General features: G+C 45.4%; 1 protein-coding gene across 2 annotated transcripts in view; it reads right to left on the bottom strand.

The window, feature by feature from the left end:
* The window catches only part of LOC109880437 (extracellular matrix protein 2), a 31125-nt gene extending 22671 nt beyond the window's left edge, over positions 1 to 8454 (bottom strand). Inside the window, exons 1-2 of one of the 2 annotated variants that reach the window (XM_031834994.1) lie at positions 8260 to 8454; positions 1853 to 2261 (exon numbers count right to left, since the gene is read on the bottom strand). In XM_031834994.1, coding sequence (XP_031690854.1) covers positions 1853 to 2234 — 382 coding nt within the window. In that variant the 5' untranslated portion in view covers positions 2235 to 2261; positions 8260 to 8454. Of the gene's footprint in view, positions 1 to 1852; positions 2262 to 7238; positions 7452 to 8259 lie in introns of those variants that run through there. The other variant, XM_031835372.1, reaches the window with a different exon arrangement.
* Between the last annotated feature and the right edge of the window lie 11067 nt (positions 8455 to 19521).

Genomic DNA, 19521 nt, shown 5'->3' with positions numbered 1-19521 from the left:
TCTGTCCTGAGCCGCCAGAGCTGCCAGTCTGTCCTGAGCAGCCAGAGCCGCCAGTCTGTCCTGAGCCGCCAGCCAGCCAGGAGCCGCCTGAGCCGCCAGCCAGGAGCTTCCAGAGCCGTCAACCAGCCAGAAGCTGCCAGAGCCGTCAGCCAGCCAGGAGCTGCCAGAGCCGTCAGCCAGCCAGGAGCTGCCAGAGCCGTCATTCAGCCAGGAGCTGCCAGAGCCGTCATTCAACCAGGAGCTGCCAGAGCCGTCATTCAACCAGGAGCTGCCAGAATCGCCCTTCACTCCGGCGCCGCCGTTAATCTGTCGGTGCCCTTGACACCTCCATCAATCTGTCGGTGCCCTTGACACCTCCATCAATCTGTCGGTGCCCTTGACACCTCCATCAATCTGTCGGTGCCCTTGACACCTCCATCAATCTGTCGGTGCCCTTGACACCTCCATTGCTGTCAATTTCAAGTCAAACATGACAATGAGTTACAAGGAGTTGGTATGATAGCACAGGCAGACTGGCACCCTGTAAACCACTGACTGAGGTCTACTAGTGTTAAATACAAGATCATTTTTTCAGTACATTACCTACTAGTCTAATACAGGACACTGGTCCCTGTTGAAATAATCCGCTGCCTTTTTCAGTTCTACAACTGTACTAACACACCAAACCTAATCAAACTGGTTTGGTGTGGTTTTATCTTGTGTCCTTTAGCCATTTGTACATTGTTAGAACACTGTATATATATATATAATATGACATTTGTAATGTCTCTACTGTTTTGAAACTTCTGTATGTGTAATGTTTACTGTTAATTTTTGTTGTTTTTCACTTTATATATTCACTTTGTATGTTGTCTACCTCACTTGCTTTGGCAATGTTAACACATGTTTCCCATGCCAATAAAGCCCTTGAATTTAATTGAAATTGAATTGAGAGAGAGAGAGCCAGAGGGAGAGAGAGGGCCAGAGGGAGAGAGAGGGCCAGAGGGAGAGAGAGAGAGAGGGCCAGAGGGAGAGAGAGAGAGAGGGCCAGAGGGAGAGAGAGAGGGCCAGAGGGAGAGAGAGAGAGAGAGAGAGAGAGAGAGAGAGAGGGCCAGACAGAGAGAGAGGGCCAGACAGAGAGAGAGGGCCAGAGAGAGAGAGAGAGAGAGAGAGAGAGAGGGCCAGACAGAGAGAGAGGGCCAGAGGGAGAGAGAGAAAATCAGGGAGAGAGGCAGATGGAATGCAAATAGAGCAATTGAGAGAATTAAAGAGGGAGAGAGAGAGAGAGAGAGAGAGAGAGAGGGCCAGAGGGAGAGAGAGAGAGAGAGAGAGAGGGCCAGAGGAAGAGAGAGGGACAGAGGGACAGAGGGAGAGAGAGAGAGGGCCAGAGGGAGAGAGAGGGCCAGAGGGAGAGAGAGGGCCAGAGGGAGAGAGAGGGCCAGAGGGAGAGAGAGAGGGCCAGAGGGAGAGAGAGAGAGAGGGCCAGAGGGAGAGAGAGAGAGAGAGAGAGAGAGAGAGGGCCAGACAGAGAGAGAGGGCCAGACAGAGAGAGAGGGCCAGAGAGAGAGAGAGAGAGAGAGAGAGAGGGCCAGACAGAGAGAGAGGGCCAGAGGGAGAGAGAGAAAATCAGGGAGAGAGGCAGATGGAATGCAAATAGAGCAATTGAGAGAATTAAAGAGGGAGAGAGAGAGAGAGAGAGAGAGGGCCAGAGGGAGAGAGAGAGAGAGAGAGAGGGCCAGAGGAAGAGAGAGGGACAGAGGGAGAGAGAGAGAGGGCCAGACAGAGAGAGAAGGCCAGAAGGAGAGAGAGAGGGCCAGAGGGAGAGAGAGGGCTAGGGAGAGCAAGACAAAGAGAGGTGTGGTGGTGAACCAACCCGGGATGACATTGTAGTTAGTCTGTCTCTCGTCAACACTCTTGTATGACTCAATGAAAATAGACCCTCCATCGACTCCTCCGGCGTTGGCTGGAAGGCTCCCCAGCCTCGTCAGACCCAGAGGGGTTTGAGATCGCTGGTTGTCCCTGTTCCCCCTGGCTCTCCTCTGCCCAGGCCCTCCTGCCTTCCTCCTCTTCCCCCATTCTAGCTCTCCTCGCTGGGGCTGGGTGAACTCCGGGCCCCCTGGTTCCCATGGCCCTCTCCTCCTCCTCCTCCCCTGACCAGTCAGCACTCTCTGGTCCTGGGCCCCAGCTTCAGCTCCAGACACCTCCAAATACAGGTAGACCAGGAGCAATAGAGAGAAGAGAACCCAGCGCTCCATAGAGGCTCAGGAGAAAGTCAGGCTAGTCTGTAGAGTAGAGAGAGAGAGTAGAGTATTACTTTATTAAGCCTGACTTGGGAAATTGTTTTATCCCAGCATGCATTGTCAATGAATTACAATGACAAGACATGATTTTAAAAAATATTTTAAAAATCTTATGAAGACACAAAGGCACCATGGTATCCCTAAAGAATAGTCTGATTCCAGTGTTTTTTTTTTCTATCCTACTCTGGGGAAAACAGGCATCTTCCAATAGGAAGACCTCATAAAACAGTTCATAAATTGCAGCTTCATGGCTGTGGGTAAAACATTGGATCGAGGGGTTTAGATGCCGGTAAAGCTGATATAGAGACTGCGTAACAAATGGCACCCTATTCCCCCCATAGGGCTCTGGTCAAAAGTAGTGCACTACATAGGGAATAATTTTCCATTTTTCCAAATTGTGCCGTTTCCACATGCTATACCGCCATAATAACAAGCCTCTGGTCTCTAGTCCCAGTCAGACAGACAGTAGAATACATGGACAACTACAAATACCTAGGTGTCTGGTTAGACTGTAAACTCTCCTTCCAGACTCACATTAAATATCTCCAATCCAAAATTAAATCTAGAAATCGGCTTCCTATTTCTCAACAAAGCCTCCTTCACTCATGCTGCCAAACATACCCTCGTAAAACGGACTATCCTACCGATCCTCGACTTCGGTGATGTCATTTACAAAATAGTCTCCAGATTTATCTTGGCCAGGTCGCAGCTGTAAATGAAAACTTGTTCTGAACTGGCCTACTCAACAAACTGGATGCAGTCTGTCACAGTGCCATCCGTTTCATCACCAAAGCTCCATATACTACCCACCACTGAGACCTGCATGCTCTCGTGGGCTGGCCCTCACTTCATATTCATCGCCAAACCCACTGGCTCCAGGTTATCTAAGTCTTTACTAGGTAAAGCCCTGCCTTGGCTCACTGGTCACCATAGCAGCACCCACCCGTAGCACACGCTCCATCAGGTATATCTCACTGGTCACCATAGCAACACCCATCTGTAGCATACGATCCATCAGGTATATTTCACTGGTTATCTCCAAAGCCAACACCTCTTTGGCCTCCTTTCCTTCCAGTTCTCTGCTATCAATGACTGGAACGAATTGCAAAAATCACTGAAGGTGGTGTTTATATCTCCTTCACTATCCTTAAGCATCAGCTGTCAGAGCAGCTAACCGATCACTGCACCTGTACACAGCCCATCTGTAAATAGCATGCCCAACTACCTCATCCCCATATTGTTATTTTTTGCTCCTCTGCACCCCAGTATCACTACTTGCTCATTCATCTTCTGCACATCTATCACTCCAGTGTCAATGCTAAATTGTAATTATTTCGCCACTATGGCCAATTTAATGCCGTACCTCCCTAATCTTACTACATTTGCACACTGTGTATAGACTTTTCTATTGTGTTATTGACTGTACGTTTGTTTATCCCATGTGTAACTCTGTGTTGTTTGTGTCTCACTGCGTTGCTTCATCTTGGCCAGGTCGCAGTTGTAAATGAGAACTTGTTCTCAACTGGCCTACCTGCTTAAATAAAGGTGTTCTCAACTGGCCTACATGGTTAAATAAAGATGTTCTCAACTGGCCTACCTGGTTAAATAAAGGTGTAAGCACGACGTGTGTTTGTTGTTGTTGAATGCTGAAACCTGAACTAAAGACCTCGGTTTAGAAGACCGTGTTTTCCTATACATTAATTTTATTTTGGATTCTACGGCTCTGTTGGGCTAAATTGTTGTGAGCGCTACTGTCTGTCCCGGGATCCTGCCAGTTTCCGCATAGGGGGAGAGACGTGAAAGCCTGTCTGACTCACCGGTCTCAAATGGAGGTCGCTATTGAACGTTTCCAGTGCTGCAGGAGCTGTGTTTATTTCGCTTTGTTCCGGGACAATGTGGACCGCGCTGACTTTCAATGTAGCAACTACTTTCTTGCACAGGACTATGTGAGCAAAGTGGCTAATCTTAGCAAGCAAGTAGCAATCCTACACAAGCTACTGGGGAACCCACGCCCGCATACTTTTTCTTTTACCCCAGTAGCCGGACGCCGCTCTGGTCTGGTGGAAGTTTGGCCGGTGCTCAGCAGGGTTCCTTCCCCGAAGGAGTCTCTCCCTTCCCTGGCAAACGGAGCTGTTCTCGACCCAACCAGCCATGGAGGTACGTCACTTGCCGTGGAAGTTGAAGAACGCATCCTCTGGCAACGGGGGTCTCCATGGAGATGTTGAGCCCGGATCTGACACAGACCAGAAACAGCTTTACCACCCTGGACCCAGAGGTTCTGGCGCCTTCTTCCTTGGGGCTTCCCGTTCAAGATCGGGTCCGGAGGTACCTGCGTCTTCATCTTCATCCTCGGTTCTGTCTCCCTCTCCGGTGGCTTCTACCTCGGGTTCAGATCCTCGGAGCTCCCACCCTCACCAGACCGTGAAGCTGCCTGAGAGACCGGCCCATTCAACATCAACAGCTGTCATTAGGCAGCTCTATGGTGACAAACATCTCGGTTCCCAAGGCCAAACCTTGTGCTATTCAGGAGCACGAGTACATAACAAGGCTGCTTCTGACTGTTCTACGACAGATGCCGGGAGATGACGCTGTCGTGGTCCATGTGGGGTCAAACGACATCAGGAGCTCGGAACATTTGAAAATGGATTTTAAAATAACTGATTTTAGCATTAAAAGACTCCAAAAAACGGCCAATCAGGTCCAGTACCTTCGTTGGGCCGCAGATGGGAAAGATTCAGCAAACGGCTGGCGTTACACATCTGGCTAAAACACTACTGTATCTCTGCTGGAGTCAATATTCTAAATAACTTTGACACCTTCTGGAAAGAGAAGATACTCCACAGGAATGACAGAGTCCATCCAAATCATCTTGGCTCCTGGATATTTCAACGCTGCGTTGAAACAATGACTGTTCGATGATCCAAGACCAGGTCAGGTAATCCCTACCATTGTGACAATGAGTCGTCATAATGCTGCATCAAATGTACATGATCTTAGGGGCATTGGCAGACACAATGTAAATCATTTGTGTGCCCCTAAATGCACTGAATTCCTCTGTTTATCCTACAGCTATTGTAAGCAGTAATCATGCGCCTATGAACCAGAGTTACACTGTTAGCACTGAGGCGGTGTGCAATAGTAAGAAGACCACTTTATGCAGCTCACCCTGCACTATCAACTCCAATGTAAATAACATGAGTAAGTCTACCTCTAATAAGCTTCCCAGTAAAACATTAAAAACAATCAAGCAACCCAGAAAAGTGCTAAAAATAACCCATATTAACATATGTAGCCTAAGAAACAAGGTCCATGAAGTCAACAACTTGCTTGTAACAGATGATATTCATATTCTGGCTATCTCTGAAACTCACTTAGATAACACCTTTGATGATACAGTGGTAGCAATACATGGTTATAACATCTACCGAAAAGACAGAACTGCCAGTGGGAGAGGTGTTGCTGTTTATATTCAGAACCACATTCCTGTAAAGCTTAGAGAGGATCTCATGTTAAATACTGTTGGAAGTAATATGGCTACAGGTTCATCTGCCTCACCTAAAGCCCATTCTGGTGGGAAGCTGCTATAGACCACCAAGTGCTAACAGTCAGTATCTGGATAATATGTGAAATGCTTGATAATATATGTGATATCAACAGAGCAGTATATTTTCTGGGTGATTTAAATATTGACTGACTTTCATCAATCATTCAAACTGTAACCCGTGCCTGCAAACTGGTTCAGGTTGTCACTCAACCTACCAGGATAGTTACAAACAGTACAGGAATTAAATCATTAACATGTATTGATCACATCTTTGTGATCAGACAAAATGGCTACTTAGCTTCAAGCCTGTCTCAAAATACAACACTGCCCCTTTAAGACAAAACAAGCTTTTTACCTCACTTGCTTTTTTCTTCTTCATACAAGAGTTTTGTTTTATGTGTCTTGTGTTTTATGTTTTGTGCTCTTGTATGAAGCAATCACTCCCCTATTGCTGACTACAAATGATCTATAACTGGGCTAATAACTCACTAACTAGCAAAGGATATGAACAACATGTGCACACATTGCTAGATGTAGCTCTTGTTTTGATCTCAAAATAAGCTTATCTACTCATGACCGCTCATGCTGTAAACATAGTCCAGTTCAAAGTAAATGGCACAGATCCATGCGTAGCAATGGCCTATTTGCATATAGGTCTACTGCAGCTCTTGTTGTAGCACTGAGTAGAAGAAGAAGAATGCACATTTTATGGCTTATAAAAGTGTTGAATACAAAGCTTTGACAGTGTTGAGTAAGAACTTAAACATGAAATCAGTCATATAAACAGATATAAACTGCTATAAAAACTAGTCATGGTTTTAAACATTCTGAAATCTCACAGTATCAACTTGCTGTATTTTTCCTTAATGCCTGCTAAATTACAGCAGGCTCATCTGAGCCATCCGATTGGCCAGCGGTAGGGCTATAGCGCACCTAGACAACAGCTGTTAATACAGGATCTACATCCATCCCGTCACCTAGACAACAGCTGTTAATACAGGATCTACATCCATCCTGTCACCTAGACAACAGCTGTTAATACAGGATCTACATCCATCCTGTCACCTAGACAACAGCTGTTAATACAGGATCTACATCCATCCTGTCACCTAGACAACAGCTGTTAATACAGGATCTACATCCATCCTGTCACCTAGACAACAGCTGTTAGCTAATACAGATCTACATCCATCCTGTCACCTAGACAACAGCTGTTAGCTAATACAGATCTACATCCATCCTGTCACCTAGACAACAGCTGTTAGCTAATACAGATCTACATCCATCCTGTCACCTAGACAACAGCTGTTAGTTAATACAGGATCTACAATTATCTTGCATCGGAAAACAACTTCTAGAGAAACAAAGACCTGTATTCCTTGAACAAGCAGAATGGTTTCATCTGTTTAACGTACTTGATTTCGTCAGCTCCTGCCTCAATGAAGCAGTGGTCTCTGCCAAAAAGCAGTGTGTTGAGCTTTAGCGCTGAGGCAGAGGAGAATCAGTCCTGTTGAGGATTGGGTTTTATTTACTCCAAACTAGTTTATATTGTAAACAGATCCTGGGATATCTCAACTGTTTCCTCAACCTTCCCAGGAGACCATCCTTCAACAGAATGCCAGTACTGTTAACTCAGTGTTTAGTCATAAATAGTCCCTGGAATTGAAGCATTAAAACCCCTTCTTTGTCCAAAATGCCACCATATTCCCTATATAGTGTACTACTTTTGAAGGGAATAAAGTGCCCTTTGGGACACAAACCCTCCCTTCATCCACTCTGAGGGGAGAAGAGAGGAGGGGAAAGAGGGAGAAGAAAGGACTGGAAAGAGGGAGAAGAGGGGAGGGGAAAGAGAGGAAAACATTGTGATTAACGTGACCCTCTGGATGACTAGGCTCACATGGAGGAAGGAACTCGAAACAAACAGGGGAGGGAGGGAGGAATACAGAGCTGACTGAAATAAAAACGAACCTAGAGGAGAGGATGAGACACTGAATGAGGCCATTTTTAGACTGTAATAATGAAACCCACAATAGTTTGCCTCTGGAACAGTCTTTTTCAAGGCTGTAACAACTATTTTAACTTAAACAAGTAAAAAAAAAATATAAGTCTTACGAAATAGTTGGATATGATGTAATGCTGACAGGATTTGTTGACAACATCAGAAGGAAAAAGACTTGAAGTTCTTCGATTAACCAGCAAGAAACAGGAAGTGACTTTTAAAAGCTGTTTAACTAACATTGCAGTAAACTAAAAGTTGATGCTCATCGCTTACATGAAAACAGAATACATGCTCCAGACAGGACAAGGATCAATACAAGCCTCACAATGCAGAACACACCCCTCACTGCAGCCTTATCAACACTCCAACACAGTAAACTTAATGACCAGAGACGGCCAGAAAGCTAAATAAAAGTGAGACAACCCAGTATACTTTACCAGAGGTTCGCAGGCAGGCTGTCTGTACGGTGCAAGGCCAAGTAATTTATTCCTTCTCCCAAGACAGATGTAGGACAGTGTGCTCTACTCTGCCAAGCAGATACAAGTTTTAAAACAGACGGAGAGACAGAGAGTGAGAGGAGCCTGCTCTGCTACGCTCATAGAAGTCTGGGGACGCCAAGGCTAGCCTAGCCGCAGTCAGAGTCTGAAAGCTAAACACAGGGAGAGGTTACAAGACAGTGTAATGGGTTTAGAGAGAGAGAGGTTACTTACTGAACTAGACAGTGTAATGGGTTTAGAGAGAGAGGGGTTACTTACTAGACTAGACAGTGTAATGGGTTTAGAGAGAGAGGTTACTAGACAGTGTAATGGGTTTAGAGAGAGAGAGGTTACTTACTAGACTAGACAGTGTAATGGGTTAGAGAGAGAGGTTACTTACTAGACTAGACAGTGTAATGGGTTTAGAGAGAGAGAGGTTACTTACGAGACTAGACAGTGTAATGGGTTTAGAGAGAGAGGTTACTTACTAGACTAGACAGTGTAATGGGTTTAGAGAGAGAGGGGTTACTTACTAGACTAGACAGTGTAATGGGTTTAGAGAGAGAGGTTACTAGACAGTGTAATGGGTTTAGAGAGAGAGAGGTTACTTACTAGACTAGACAGTGTAATGGGTTTAGAGAGAGAGAGTTTACTTACTAGACTAGACAGTGTAATGGGATAGAGAGAGAGGTTACTTACTAGACTAGACAGTGTAATGGGTTAGAGAGAGAGGTTACTTACTAGACTAGACAGTGTAATGGGTTAGAGAGAGAGGTTACTTACTAGACTAGACAGTGTAATGGGTTAGAGAGAGAGGTTACTTACTAAACTAGACAGTGTAATGGGTTAGAGAGAGAGGTTACTTACTAGACTAGACAGTGTAATGGGTTAGAGAGAGAGGTTACTTACAAGACTAGACAGTGTAATGGGTTAGAGAGAGAGGTTACTAGACAGTGTAATGGGTTAGTGAGAGAGAGAGGTTACTTACTAGACTAGACAGTTTAATGGGTTAGAGAGAGAGAGAGAGAGGTTAGTTAAAGACTAGAATGTGTAATGGGTTAGAGAGAGAGATTACATACAAGACTAGACAGTGTAATGGGTTAGAGAGAGAGGTTACTTACTAGACAGTGTAATGGGTTAGAGAGAGAGGTTACTAGACAGTGCAATGGGTTAATGAGAGAGAGAGGTTACTTACTAGACAGTGTAATGGGTTAGAGAGAGAGGTTACTTACAAGACTAGACAGTGTAATGGGTTAGAGAGAGAGAGATTACTTACTAGACAGTGTAATGGGTTAGAGAGAGAGAGAGAGGTTAGTTAAAGACTAGAATGTGTAGTGGGTTAGAGAGAGAGAGGTTACTTACTAGACCAGACAGTGTAATGGGTTAGCGAGAGAGGTTACTTACTAGACAGTAATGGGTTAGAGAGAGAGAGAGAGGTTAGTTAAAGACTAGAATGTGTAATGGGTTCGAGAGAGAGAGATTACTTACTAGACAGTGTAATGGCTTAGAGAGAGAGGTTACTTACTAGACAGTGTAATGGGTTAGAGAGAGAGGTTACTTACAAGACTAGACAGTTTAATGGGTTAGAGAGAGAGAGAGAGGTTAGTTAAAGACTAGAATGTGTAATGGGTTAGAGAGAGAGAGGTTACTTACTAGACTAGGCAGTGTAATGGGTTAGAGAGAGAGGTTACTAGACAGTGCAATGGGTTAGTGAGAGAGAGGTTACTTACTAGACTAGACAGTGTAATGGGTTAGAGAGAGAGGTTACTTACTCAACTAGACAGTGTAATGGGTTAGAGAGAGAGGTTACTTACTAGACTAGACAGTGTAATGGGTTAGAGAGAGAGGTTACTTACTAGACTAGACAGTGTAATGGGTTAGAGAGAGAGGTTACTTACTCAACAAGACAGTGTAATGGGTTAGAGAGAGAGGTTACTTACTAGACTAGACAGTGTAATGGGTTAGAGAGAGAGGTTACTTACAAGACTAGACAGTGTAATGGGTTAGAGAGAGAGGTTACTTACAAGACTAGACAGTGTAATGGGTTAGAGAGAGAGGTTACTTACTAGACAGTGTAATGGGTTAGAGAGAGAGGTTACTTACTAGACAGTGTTATGGGTTAGAGAGAGAGGTTACTTACTAGATAGTGTAATGGGTTAGAGAGAGAGGTTACTTACTAGACTAGACAGTGTAATGGGTCAGAGAGAGAGATTACTTACTTGACTAGACATTGTAATCTATAACCCATCCAGCCAGACCATAGCTCTATATAACCCATCCAGCCAGACCACAGCTCTATATAACCCATCCAGCCAGACTATAGCTCTATATAACCCATCCAGCCAGACTATAGCTCTATATAACCCATCCAGCCAGACTATAGCTCTATATAACCCATCCAGACAGACCATATCTCTTGTTGTGTGTGATCTTGGACCATCTACTCTACAGGATTCCATTGTCTGATTGGCTGTGTCATGTTTTGCAGTGCTGTGGTTGGCTAGCTTGGTTTGTGGGGGCAGATCAAGTGAAGGGCGTCAACATTTCCATTTTCTGGGTATTTCATTCAGAAGACTACTCTATTTTTCTGTGAATGAAACAAACTTCAACTCCCAGAAGTGACTGAGTGAGACTAAACTACCTGACAAGATTTCTTGGGCTTCTACTCGCCCTCCTCACCAGTCAGAACACAACACGGACTGTAGGACCAACAGGCTGTAGATGCCGACGGTATGGTCTTCTAACCTCTGTTTAACCTCTACCTGACTGACTGTTGACCGTGGTCTGCAGGTCTAACCTCTACCTGACTGACTGTTGACCGTGGTCTGCAGGTCTAACCACTACCTGACTGACTGTTGACTGCGGTCTGCAGGTCTAACCACTACCTGACTGACTGTTGACCGCGGTCTGCAGGTCTAACCTCTACCTGACTGACTGTTGACCGTGGTCTGCAGGTCTAACCTCTACCTGACTGACTGTTGACCGCGGTCTGCAGGTCTAACCACTACCTGACTGACTGTTGACCGCGGTCTGCAGGTCTAACCTCTACCTGACTGACTTTTGACCACGGTCTGCAGGTCTAACCACTACCTGACTGACTGTTGACCACGGTCTGCAGGTCTAACCACTACCTGACTGACTGTTGACCGCGGTCTGCAAGTCTACAGGGACACAGAGAAGAGAATTATGCCCAGGGTGGACACCTTTTGGGGCTCCGCGGTCACATCAGGGTTCGGGAAATTCAACGGATGGCCGCACATATTGCTGTTGGACCCATTTATTTGTCAAGATCAATTTGCGGGCCTGAAAAAAATGGCACTTATTTGAAAATATATAATTACATGATATTTCTACATCGTGTTTTAGATAGAACAATAAAGAAGTTTGGTCTCAGATGTGTCAACCAAGCATTTATATTGATTCATTGTACTACCTATACAACCACAGAAAGAGATGAGACTGATCCCTTCCATGGTGTGACTACATTGATCTTATTCCTGGTGTGAGTCTTCTGTCACCAGGAGAAGTATCCAAGGTGTGGTCAGTCTACCGGGAGAAGTATCCAAGGTGTGGTCAGTCTACCGGGAGAAGTATCCAAGGTGTGGTCAGTCTACCGGGAGAAGTATCCAAGGTGTGGTCAGTCTACCGGGAGAAGTATCCAAGGTGTGGTCAGTCTACCGGGAGAAGTATCCAAGGTGTGGTCAGTTTACCGGGAGAAGTATCCAAGGTGTGGTCAGTCTACCGGGAGAAGAATCCAAGGTGTGGTCAGTCTACCGGGAGAAGTATCCAAGGTGTGGTCAGTCTACCGGGAGAAGTATCCAAGGTGTGGTCAGTCTACCGGGAGAAGTATCCAAGGTGTGGTCAGTCTACCGGGAGAAGTATCCAAGGTGTGGTCAGTTTACCGGGAGAAGTATCCAAGGTGTGGTCAGTCTACCGGGAGAAGAATCCAAGGTGTGGTCAGTCTACCGGGAGAAGTATCCAAGGTGTGGTCAGTCTACCGGGAGAAGTATCCAAGGTGTGGTCAGTCTACTGGGAGAAGTATCCAGGTGTGGTCAGTCTACCGGGAGAAGTATCCAGGTGTGGTCAGTCTACTTGGAGAAGTATCCAAGGTGTGGTCAGTCTACCGGGAGCAGCATCCAAGGTGTGGTCAGTCTACCGGGAGAAGTATCCAGGTGTGGTCAGTCTACCGGGAGAAGTATCCAAGGTGTGGTCAGTTTTTGGATGTAGGACTGAGAGCCCACTACAGCTGTACCAGACGGGACTGAGAGCCCACTACAGCTGTATCAGACGGGACTGAGAGAGCCCACTACAGCTGTATCAGACGGGACTGAGAGAGCCCACTACAGCTGTACCAGACGGGACTGAGAGCCCACTACAGTTGTATCAGACGTGACTGAGAGCCCACTACAGCTGTATCAGACGGGACTGAAAGAGCCCACTACAGCTGTATCAGACGGGACTGAGTGCCCACTACAGCTGTATCAGACGGGACTGAGTGCCCGTTACAGCTGTATCAGACGGGACTGAAAGAGCCCACTACAGCTGTATCAGACGGGACTGAGTGCCCGTTACAGCTGTATCAGACGGGACTGAGTGCCCGTTACAGCTGTATCAGACGGGACTGAGTGTGCCTACAGCTGTGTATCAGACAGGACTGAGTGTGCCTACAGATCTTTGCCTCCAGATATATCACGCCGGCCCCTTTAAACCAGCGATGTGTTATTCCAAAAAAAGGTGTCTCTCTGTGAAGCCACCAGAGTGTTACTCTACCTCGGGGGAACGAGAGTCATCTGGCTTCTCATAGCGGAGAATGAAAAAGCATACACAGTCACTCCCTAAGGATTGGCTGTCTATTACGAGGGGATGCAAGCTTCAGTTCGTTATGAAATCATACATTTTCTACTGGGTTCTATTTTCAAATAGCCAACCGCAACAAAATAATTGCCACGATGCAGGTCCCATGGCAGCCCATTGGTTCAGCCTCACAGCTGGGAGGAGACAAGCTGGCCTTGGGGGACTGAGTTGATGCAGCAGGCCCCTGAATCAGGCCAAACCTGTAGGGAAGCAGTCATACGCGGCAGCAAGGACCAGCCAGAACCTACGGCTCCCTGCCCTTACCCTCTCTCTCTGGGTGTAACTGCTGCTACTCCTTCCCCTCTCAGAGTTTCACAGCAGTGGGAAGGCTGGGCTGTGTTTTCAGATGGTCATACCGAGGATCATTTAACTATTTCATTTAGAATTTTTAGACCCCTTAAGCATTAAGGTATCAAAAAATAAATAAATTGGGTGGACCATGGAATGGCATTACTGCCAATATAAATGAATAACAGATAGCGCCCCCCCCCCCAAAAAAAGGAAGTTTGTTCTGAAATGTCTGTTCTATATCTGAGAGAAGAAGAAAGAACAGGAAACATGTTTTTTAAAATGTATTTTAGGCATTAAACGCTCCATATACAGTGCCTTGCGAAAGTATTCGGCCCTCTTGAACTTTGCGACCTTTTGCCACATTTCAGGCTTCAAACATAAAGATATAAAACTGTATTTTTTTGTGAAGAATCAACAACAAGTGGGACACAATCATGAAGTGGAACGACATTTATTGGATATTTCAAACTTTTTTAACAAATCAAAAACTGAAAAATTGGGCGTGCAAAAGCAGGTTCACACTGAGCACGTGACAGACGTGACAGAGTCTGGAGACGCCGTGGAGAACGTTCTGCTGCCTTCAACATCCTCCAGCATGACCGGTTTGGCGGTGGTTCAGTCATGGTGTGTGGTGGCATTTCTTTGGGGGGCCACACAGCCCTCCATGTGCTCGCCAGAGGTAGCCTGACTGCCATTAGGTACCGAGATGAGATCCTCAGACTCCTTGTGAGACCATATGCTGGTGTGGTTGGCCCTGGGTTCCTCCTAATGCAAGACAATGCTAGACCTCATGTGGCTGGAGTGTGTCAGCAGTTTCTGCAAGAGGAAGGCATTGATGCTATGGACTGGCCTGCCCGTTCCCCAGACCTGAATCCAATTGAGCACATCTGGGACATCATGTCTCGCTCCATCCACCAACGCCACGTTGTACCACAGACTGTCCAGGAGTTGGAGGATGCTTTAGGCCAGGTCTGGGAGTTTAATAATGACATCACAATACCCCATAATGACATCACAATACCCCATAATGACAAAGTGAAAACCATTTAGTTTGAACATTTATATTTAAAAAATTATTTAAAAAATACCTTATTTACATAAGCATTCAGACCCTTTGCTACGAGACTCTAAATTGAGCTCAGGTGCATCCTGTTTCCATTGATCATTCTACAACTTGATTGGAATCCACCTGTGGTAAATTCAATTGATTGGAAATGATTTGGAAAGGCCACACCTGTGTATATAACATCCCACAGTTGACAGTGCATGTCAGAGCAAAAAACCAAGGCATGAAGTTGAAGGAATTGTCCGTTGAGCTCTAAGACAGGATTGTGTCGAGGCACAGATCTGGGGAAGGCTACAAACATGTCTGCAGCATTGAAGGTCCCCAAGAACACAGTGGCCTCCATTCTTAAATGGAATTAGTTTGAAAACACCAAGACTCTTCCAAAAGCTGAGCAATCAGGGGAGAAGGGCCTTGGTCAGGGAGGTGACCAAGAACCTGATGTCACTCTTACAGAGCTCCAGAGTTTCTCTGTGGAGATGGTTGTTCTTTCTGGACGGTTCTCCCATCTCTGCAGCACTCCACCAATCCAGCCTTTATGTTAGAGTGGCCAGAAGGAAGCCATTCCTCAGGAAAAAGGCAGATGACAGCCGGCTTGGAGGATGCCAAAAGACACCTAAAGGACTCTGACCATGATAAACAAGATTCTCTGCTCTGATGAAACCAAGATTTAACTTTTTTGGGCACCATCCCCACAGTGAAGCATGGTGGTGGCAGCATTGCTGTGGGGATGTTATTCAGCGGCAGGGACTGGGAGACTAATCAGGATCGAGGGAAAAATGAACAGAGAAAAATACAGAGAGAGCCTTGATGAAAACCTTGATGAAAACCTGCTCCAGAGCGCTCAGGACCTCAGACTGGGCTGAAGGTTTACCTTCCAACAGGACAACGACCCCAAGCACTATGCTAGGTAAAGCTCTGACCTTATCTCAGCTCACTGGTCACGATGGCAACACCCATCCGTAGCACGCGCTCCAGCAGGTGTATCTCACTGATCATCCCTAAAGCCAACACCTCATTTGGCCGCCTTTCGTTCCAGTACTCTGCTGCCTGTGACTGGAACGAATTGCAAAAATCGCTGAAGTTGGAGACTTTTATCTCCCTCACCAACTTCAAACATCAGCTATCTGAGCAGCTAACCGATCGCTGCAGCTGTATATAGTCTATTGGTAAATAGCCCACCCTTTTCACCTACCTCATCCCCATACTGTTTTTATTTATTTACTTTTCTGCTCTTCTGCACACCAATATCTCTACCTGTACATGACCATCTGATATTTTATCACTCCAGTGTTAATCTGCAAAATTGTAATTATTTGCCTACCTCCTCATGCCTTTTGCACACATTGTATATAGACCCCCCCTTTGTTTTCTACTGTGTTATTGACTTGTTAATTGTTTACTCCATGTGTAACTCTTTGTTGTATGCTCACACTGCTATGCTTTATCTTGGCCAGGTCGCAGTTGCAAATGAGAACTTGTTCTCAACTAGCCTACCTGGTTAAATAAAGGTGTTCTCAACTAGCCTACCTGGTTAAATAAAGGTGTTCTCAGCTAGCCCTACCTGGTTAAATAAAGGTGTTCTCAACTAGCCTACCTGGTTAAATAAAGGTGTTCTCAACTAGCCTACCTGGGTAAATAAAGGTGTTCTCAACTAGCCTACCTGGGTAAATAAAGGTGTTCTCAACTAGCCTACCTGGTTAAATAAAGGTGTTCTCAACTAGCCTACCTGGTTAAATAAAGGTGTTCTCAACTAGCCTACCTGGTTAAATAAAGGTGTTCTCAACTAGCCTACCTGGTTAAATAAAGGTGTTCTCAACTAGCCTACCTGGGTAAATAAAGGTGTTCTCAACTAGCCTACCTGGGTAAATAAAGGTGTTCTCAACTAGCCTACCTGGTTAAATAAAGGTGTTCTCAACTAGCCTACCTGGTTAAATAAAGGTGTTCTCAACTAGCCTACCTGGTTAAATAAAGGTGTTCTCAACTAGCCTACCTGGTTAAATAAAGGTGTTCTCAACTAGCCTACCTGGTTAAATAAAGGTGTTCTCAACTAGCCTACCTGGTTAAATAAAGGTGTTCTCAACTAGCCTACCTGGTTAAATAAAGGTGTTCTCAACTAGCCTACCTGGTTAAATAAAGGTGTTCTCAACTAGCCTACCTGGTTAAATAAAGGTGTTCTCAACTAGCCTACCTGGTTAAATAAAGGTGTTCTCAACTAGCCTACCTGGTTAAATAAAGGTGTTCTCAACTAGCCTACCTGGTTAAATAAAGGTGTTCTCAACTAGCCTACCTGGTTAAATAAAGGTGTTCTCAACTAGCCTACCTGGGTAAATAAAGGTGTTCTCAACTAGCCTACCTGGTTAAATAAAGGTGTTCTCAACTAGCCTACCTGGTTAAATAAAGGTGTTCTCATCTGACCTACCTGGGTAAATAAAGGTGTTCTCAACTAGCCTACCTGGTTAAATAAAGGTGTTCTCAACTAGCCTACCTGGTTAAATAAAGGTGTTCTCAACTAGCCTACCTGGGTAAATAAAGGTGAAATAAAAATAAAATAAATAAAAAAAGCACACAGCCAAGTCAACGCAGGAGTGGCTTCGGGACAATTCTCTGAATGTTCTTGAGCGGCCCAGCCAGAGCCCGGACTTGAGCTTGATCGAACATCTCTGGAGAGACATGAAAATAGCTGTGAAGCGACGCTCCCTATCCAACCAGAGAATGGGAGAAACTCCCCAAATACAGGTGTGCCAAGCTTGTAGTGTCATACCCAAGAAGACTCAAGGCTGTAATCGCTGTCAAAGGTGCTTCAACAAAGTACTGAGTAAAATGTCTGAATATTTGCGTTACATTTTTTTATAAATTCTAAGATTTCTAAAAACGTGTTTTTGCTTTGTCATTATGGGGTGTTTAAAAAAATCTTTACAATTAAAAAAACAAGGTGACCCCACGAAGGACGAATGGAGAAATTAGAATCTAATCCGATTCGGCCTTCGTGGTGTCACCTTGTTTTTTTAATTGTAAAGATGTTTTTTTAAATTGCAGCTGTAGAGATTTAAAACACTATCACTCAAATATCGTTGCATTAAAATCAGTGCACTCACGAGCACCGTCTTTCTCTCTCCATCAACTCCATTCAAATTGCATCCAACAGAGAAAATCCTGTTCTAGATTGATATACAGACGTCCTAGCCTACCTCTTTCAAATAAATTCAATGCAATATTAGACTTATATTTAACTGATTAATGATGGGTTATGCATAATGATTGTAATTTTCGCCTCCGTCTCTTGCGCAATACGCGATTCACCTCTCTGATTCAGATGGGTTGGGTTAAACGCAGAAGACATTCAGTTGTACAACTGACTAGGTTATCCCCTTCACCTTTCCTTGTGCTCCGCTGGCCTGTCTCCTTAAAAGAAACGCTCATTAGCTCTTATTTACAATGGCGGCCTAGGAACAGTAGGTTGACTGCCTTGCTCAGGGGCAGAACAACTGATTTGTACCTCGTCAGCTCGTGGATTCGAACATGCAACGGTTACCAGTCCAACGCTCTAACCACTAGACTACCCTGCCGCCCCAAATTGACAATTCAGAGGGACACAAGTGCTTGTTAAATAATGAACACACCCCGCTGCGCAAGTCGGCGTCGCCTAATGAACACACCCCCGACAGTGGTGTCATTTTATTCAATATTAAACACCTATTTCCAATCACCTATTTCGAAATATCGATAACACTTTACTTGACACCCAGTGTCATAACATGTTCATAACACTGTTGTGACATATTGTGTTATTTTATGGCTGGTTATAACACCTCCACATGGGTCCAAAAGAACAACGCATGTCAGACATGCACCTACCTACCTACCTACCTACCCCTCTATGTGACTGATGACTGGGATGGATGCAGGAGCAGGACAAGACCCCCTCTATGTGACTGATGACTGGGATGGATGCAGGAGCAGGACAAGACCCCCTCTATGTGACTGATGAATGCAGGAGCAGGACAAGACCCCTCTATATGACTGGGATGAATGCAGGAGCAGGACAAGACCCCTCTATATGACTGGGATGAATGCAGGAGCAAGACAAGACCCCTCTATGTGACTGATGAATGCAGGAGCAGGACAAGACCCCTCTATATGACTGGGATGAATGCAGGAGCAGGACAACACCCCCTCTATGTGACTGATGACTGGGATGGATGCAGGAGCAGGACAAGACCCCCTCTATGTGACTGATGACTGGGATGAATGCAGGAGCAGGACAAGACCCCCTTTATGTGACTGATGACTGGGATGAATGCAGGAGCAGGACAAGACCCCCTCTATGTGACTGATGACTGGGATGGATGCAGGAGCAGGACAACACCCCCTCTATGTGACTGATGACTGGGATGAATGCAGGAGCAGGACAAGACCCCCTATATGTGACTGATGACTGGGATGAATGCAGGAGCAGGACAAGACCCCCTCTATGTGACTGATGACTGGGATGAATGCAGGAGCAGGACAAGACCCCCTCTATGTGACTGATGACTGGGATGAATGCAGGAGCAGGACAACACCCCCTCTATGTGACTGATGACTGGGATGGATGCAGGAGCAGGACAACACCCCCTCTATGTGACTGATGACTGGGATGAATGCAGGAACAGGACAACACCCCCTCTATGTGACAGATGACTGCAGGAGCAGGACAAGACCCCTCTATGTGACCGATGACTGCAGGAGCAGGACAAGACCCCTCTATGTGACTGATGACTGCAGGAGCAGGAGAACACCCCTCTATGTGACAGATGACTGCAGGAGCAGGACAAGACCCCCTCTATGTGACAGATGACTGACATAAGGTCATGTAGCTGATAGGCCCATCTGGCTGATATGATGATGATGGTCGTAATACTTCATGATAGTGTTACACAGTATATTTTCTACAAGTTATTTAACATTTTAAAAAACAAAATGACTAAACTTCATTACAACAAAGGACATAAGAAACAAACGTTCAAACGAAA

This window comes from Oncorhynchus kisutch, linkage group LG1, assembly GCF_002021735.2.
Source record: "Oncorhynchus kisutch isolate 150728-3 linkage group LG1, Okis_V2, whole genome shotgun sequence".
Taxonomy (NCBI): Eukaryota; Metazoa; Chordata; class Actinopteri; order Salmoniformes; family Salmonidae; genus Oncorhynchus; species Oncorhynchus kisutch.
The sequence above is the reverse complement of the archived record's forward strand: the minus strand, read 5'-3'. Positions and strand labels throughout refer to the sequence as shown.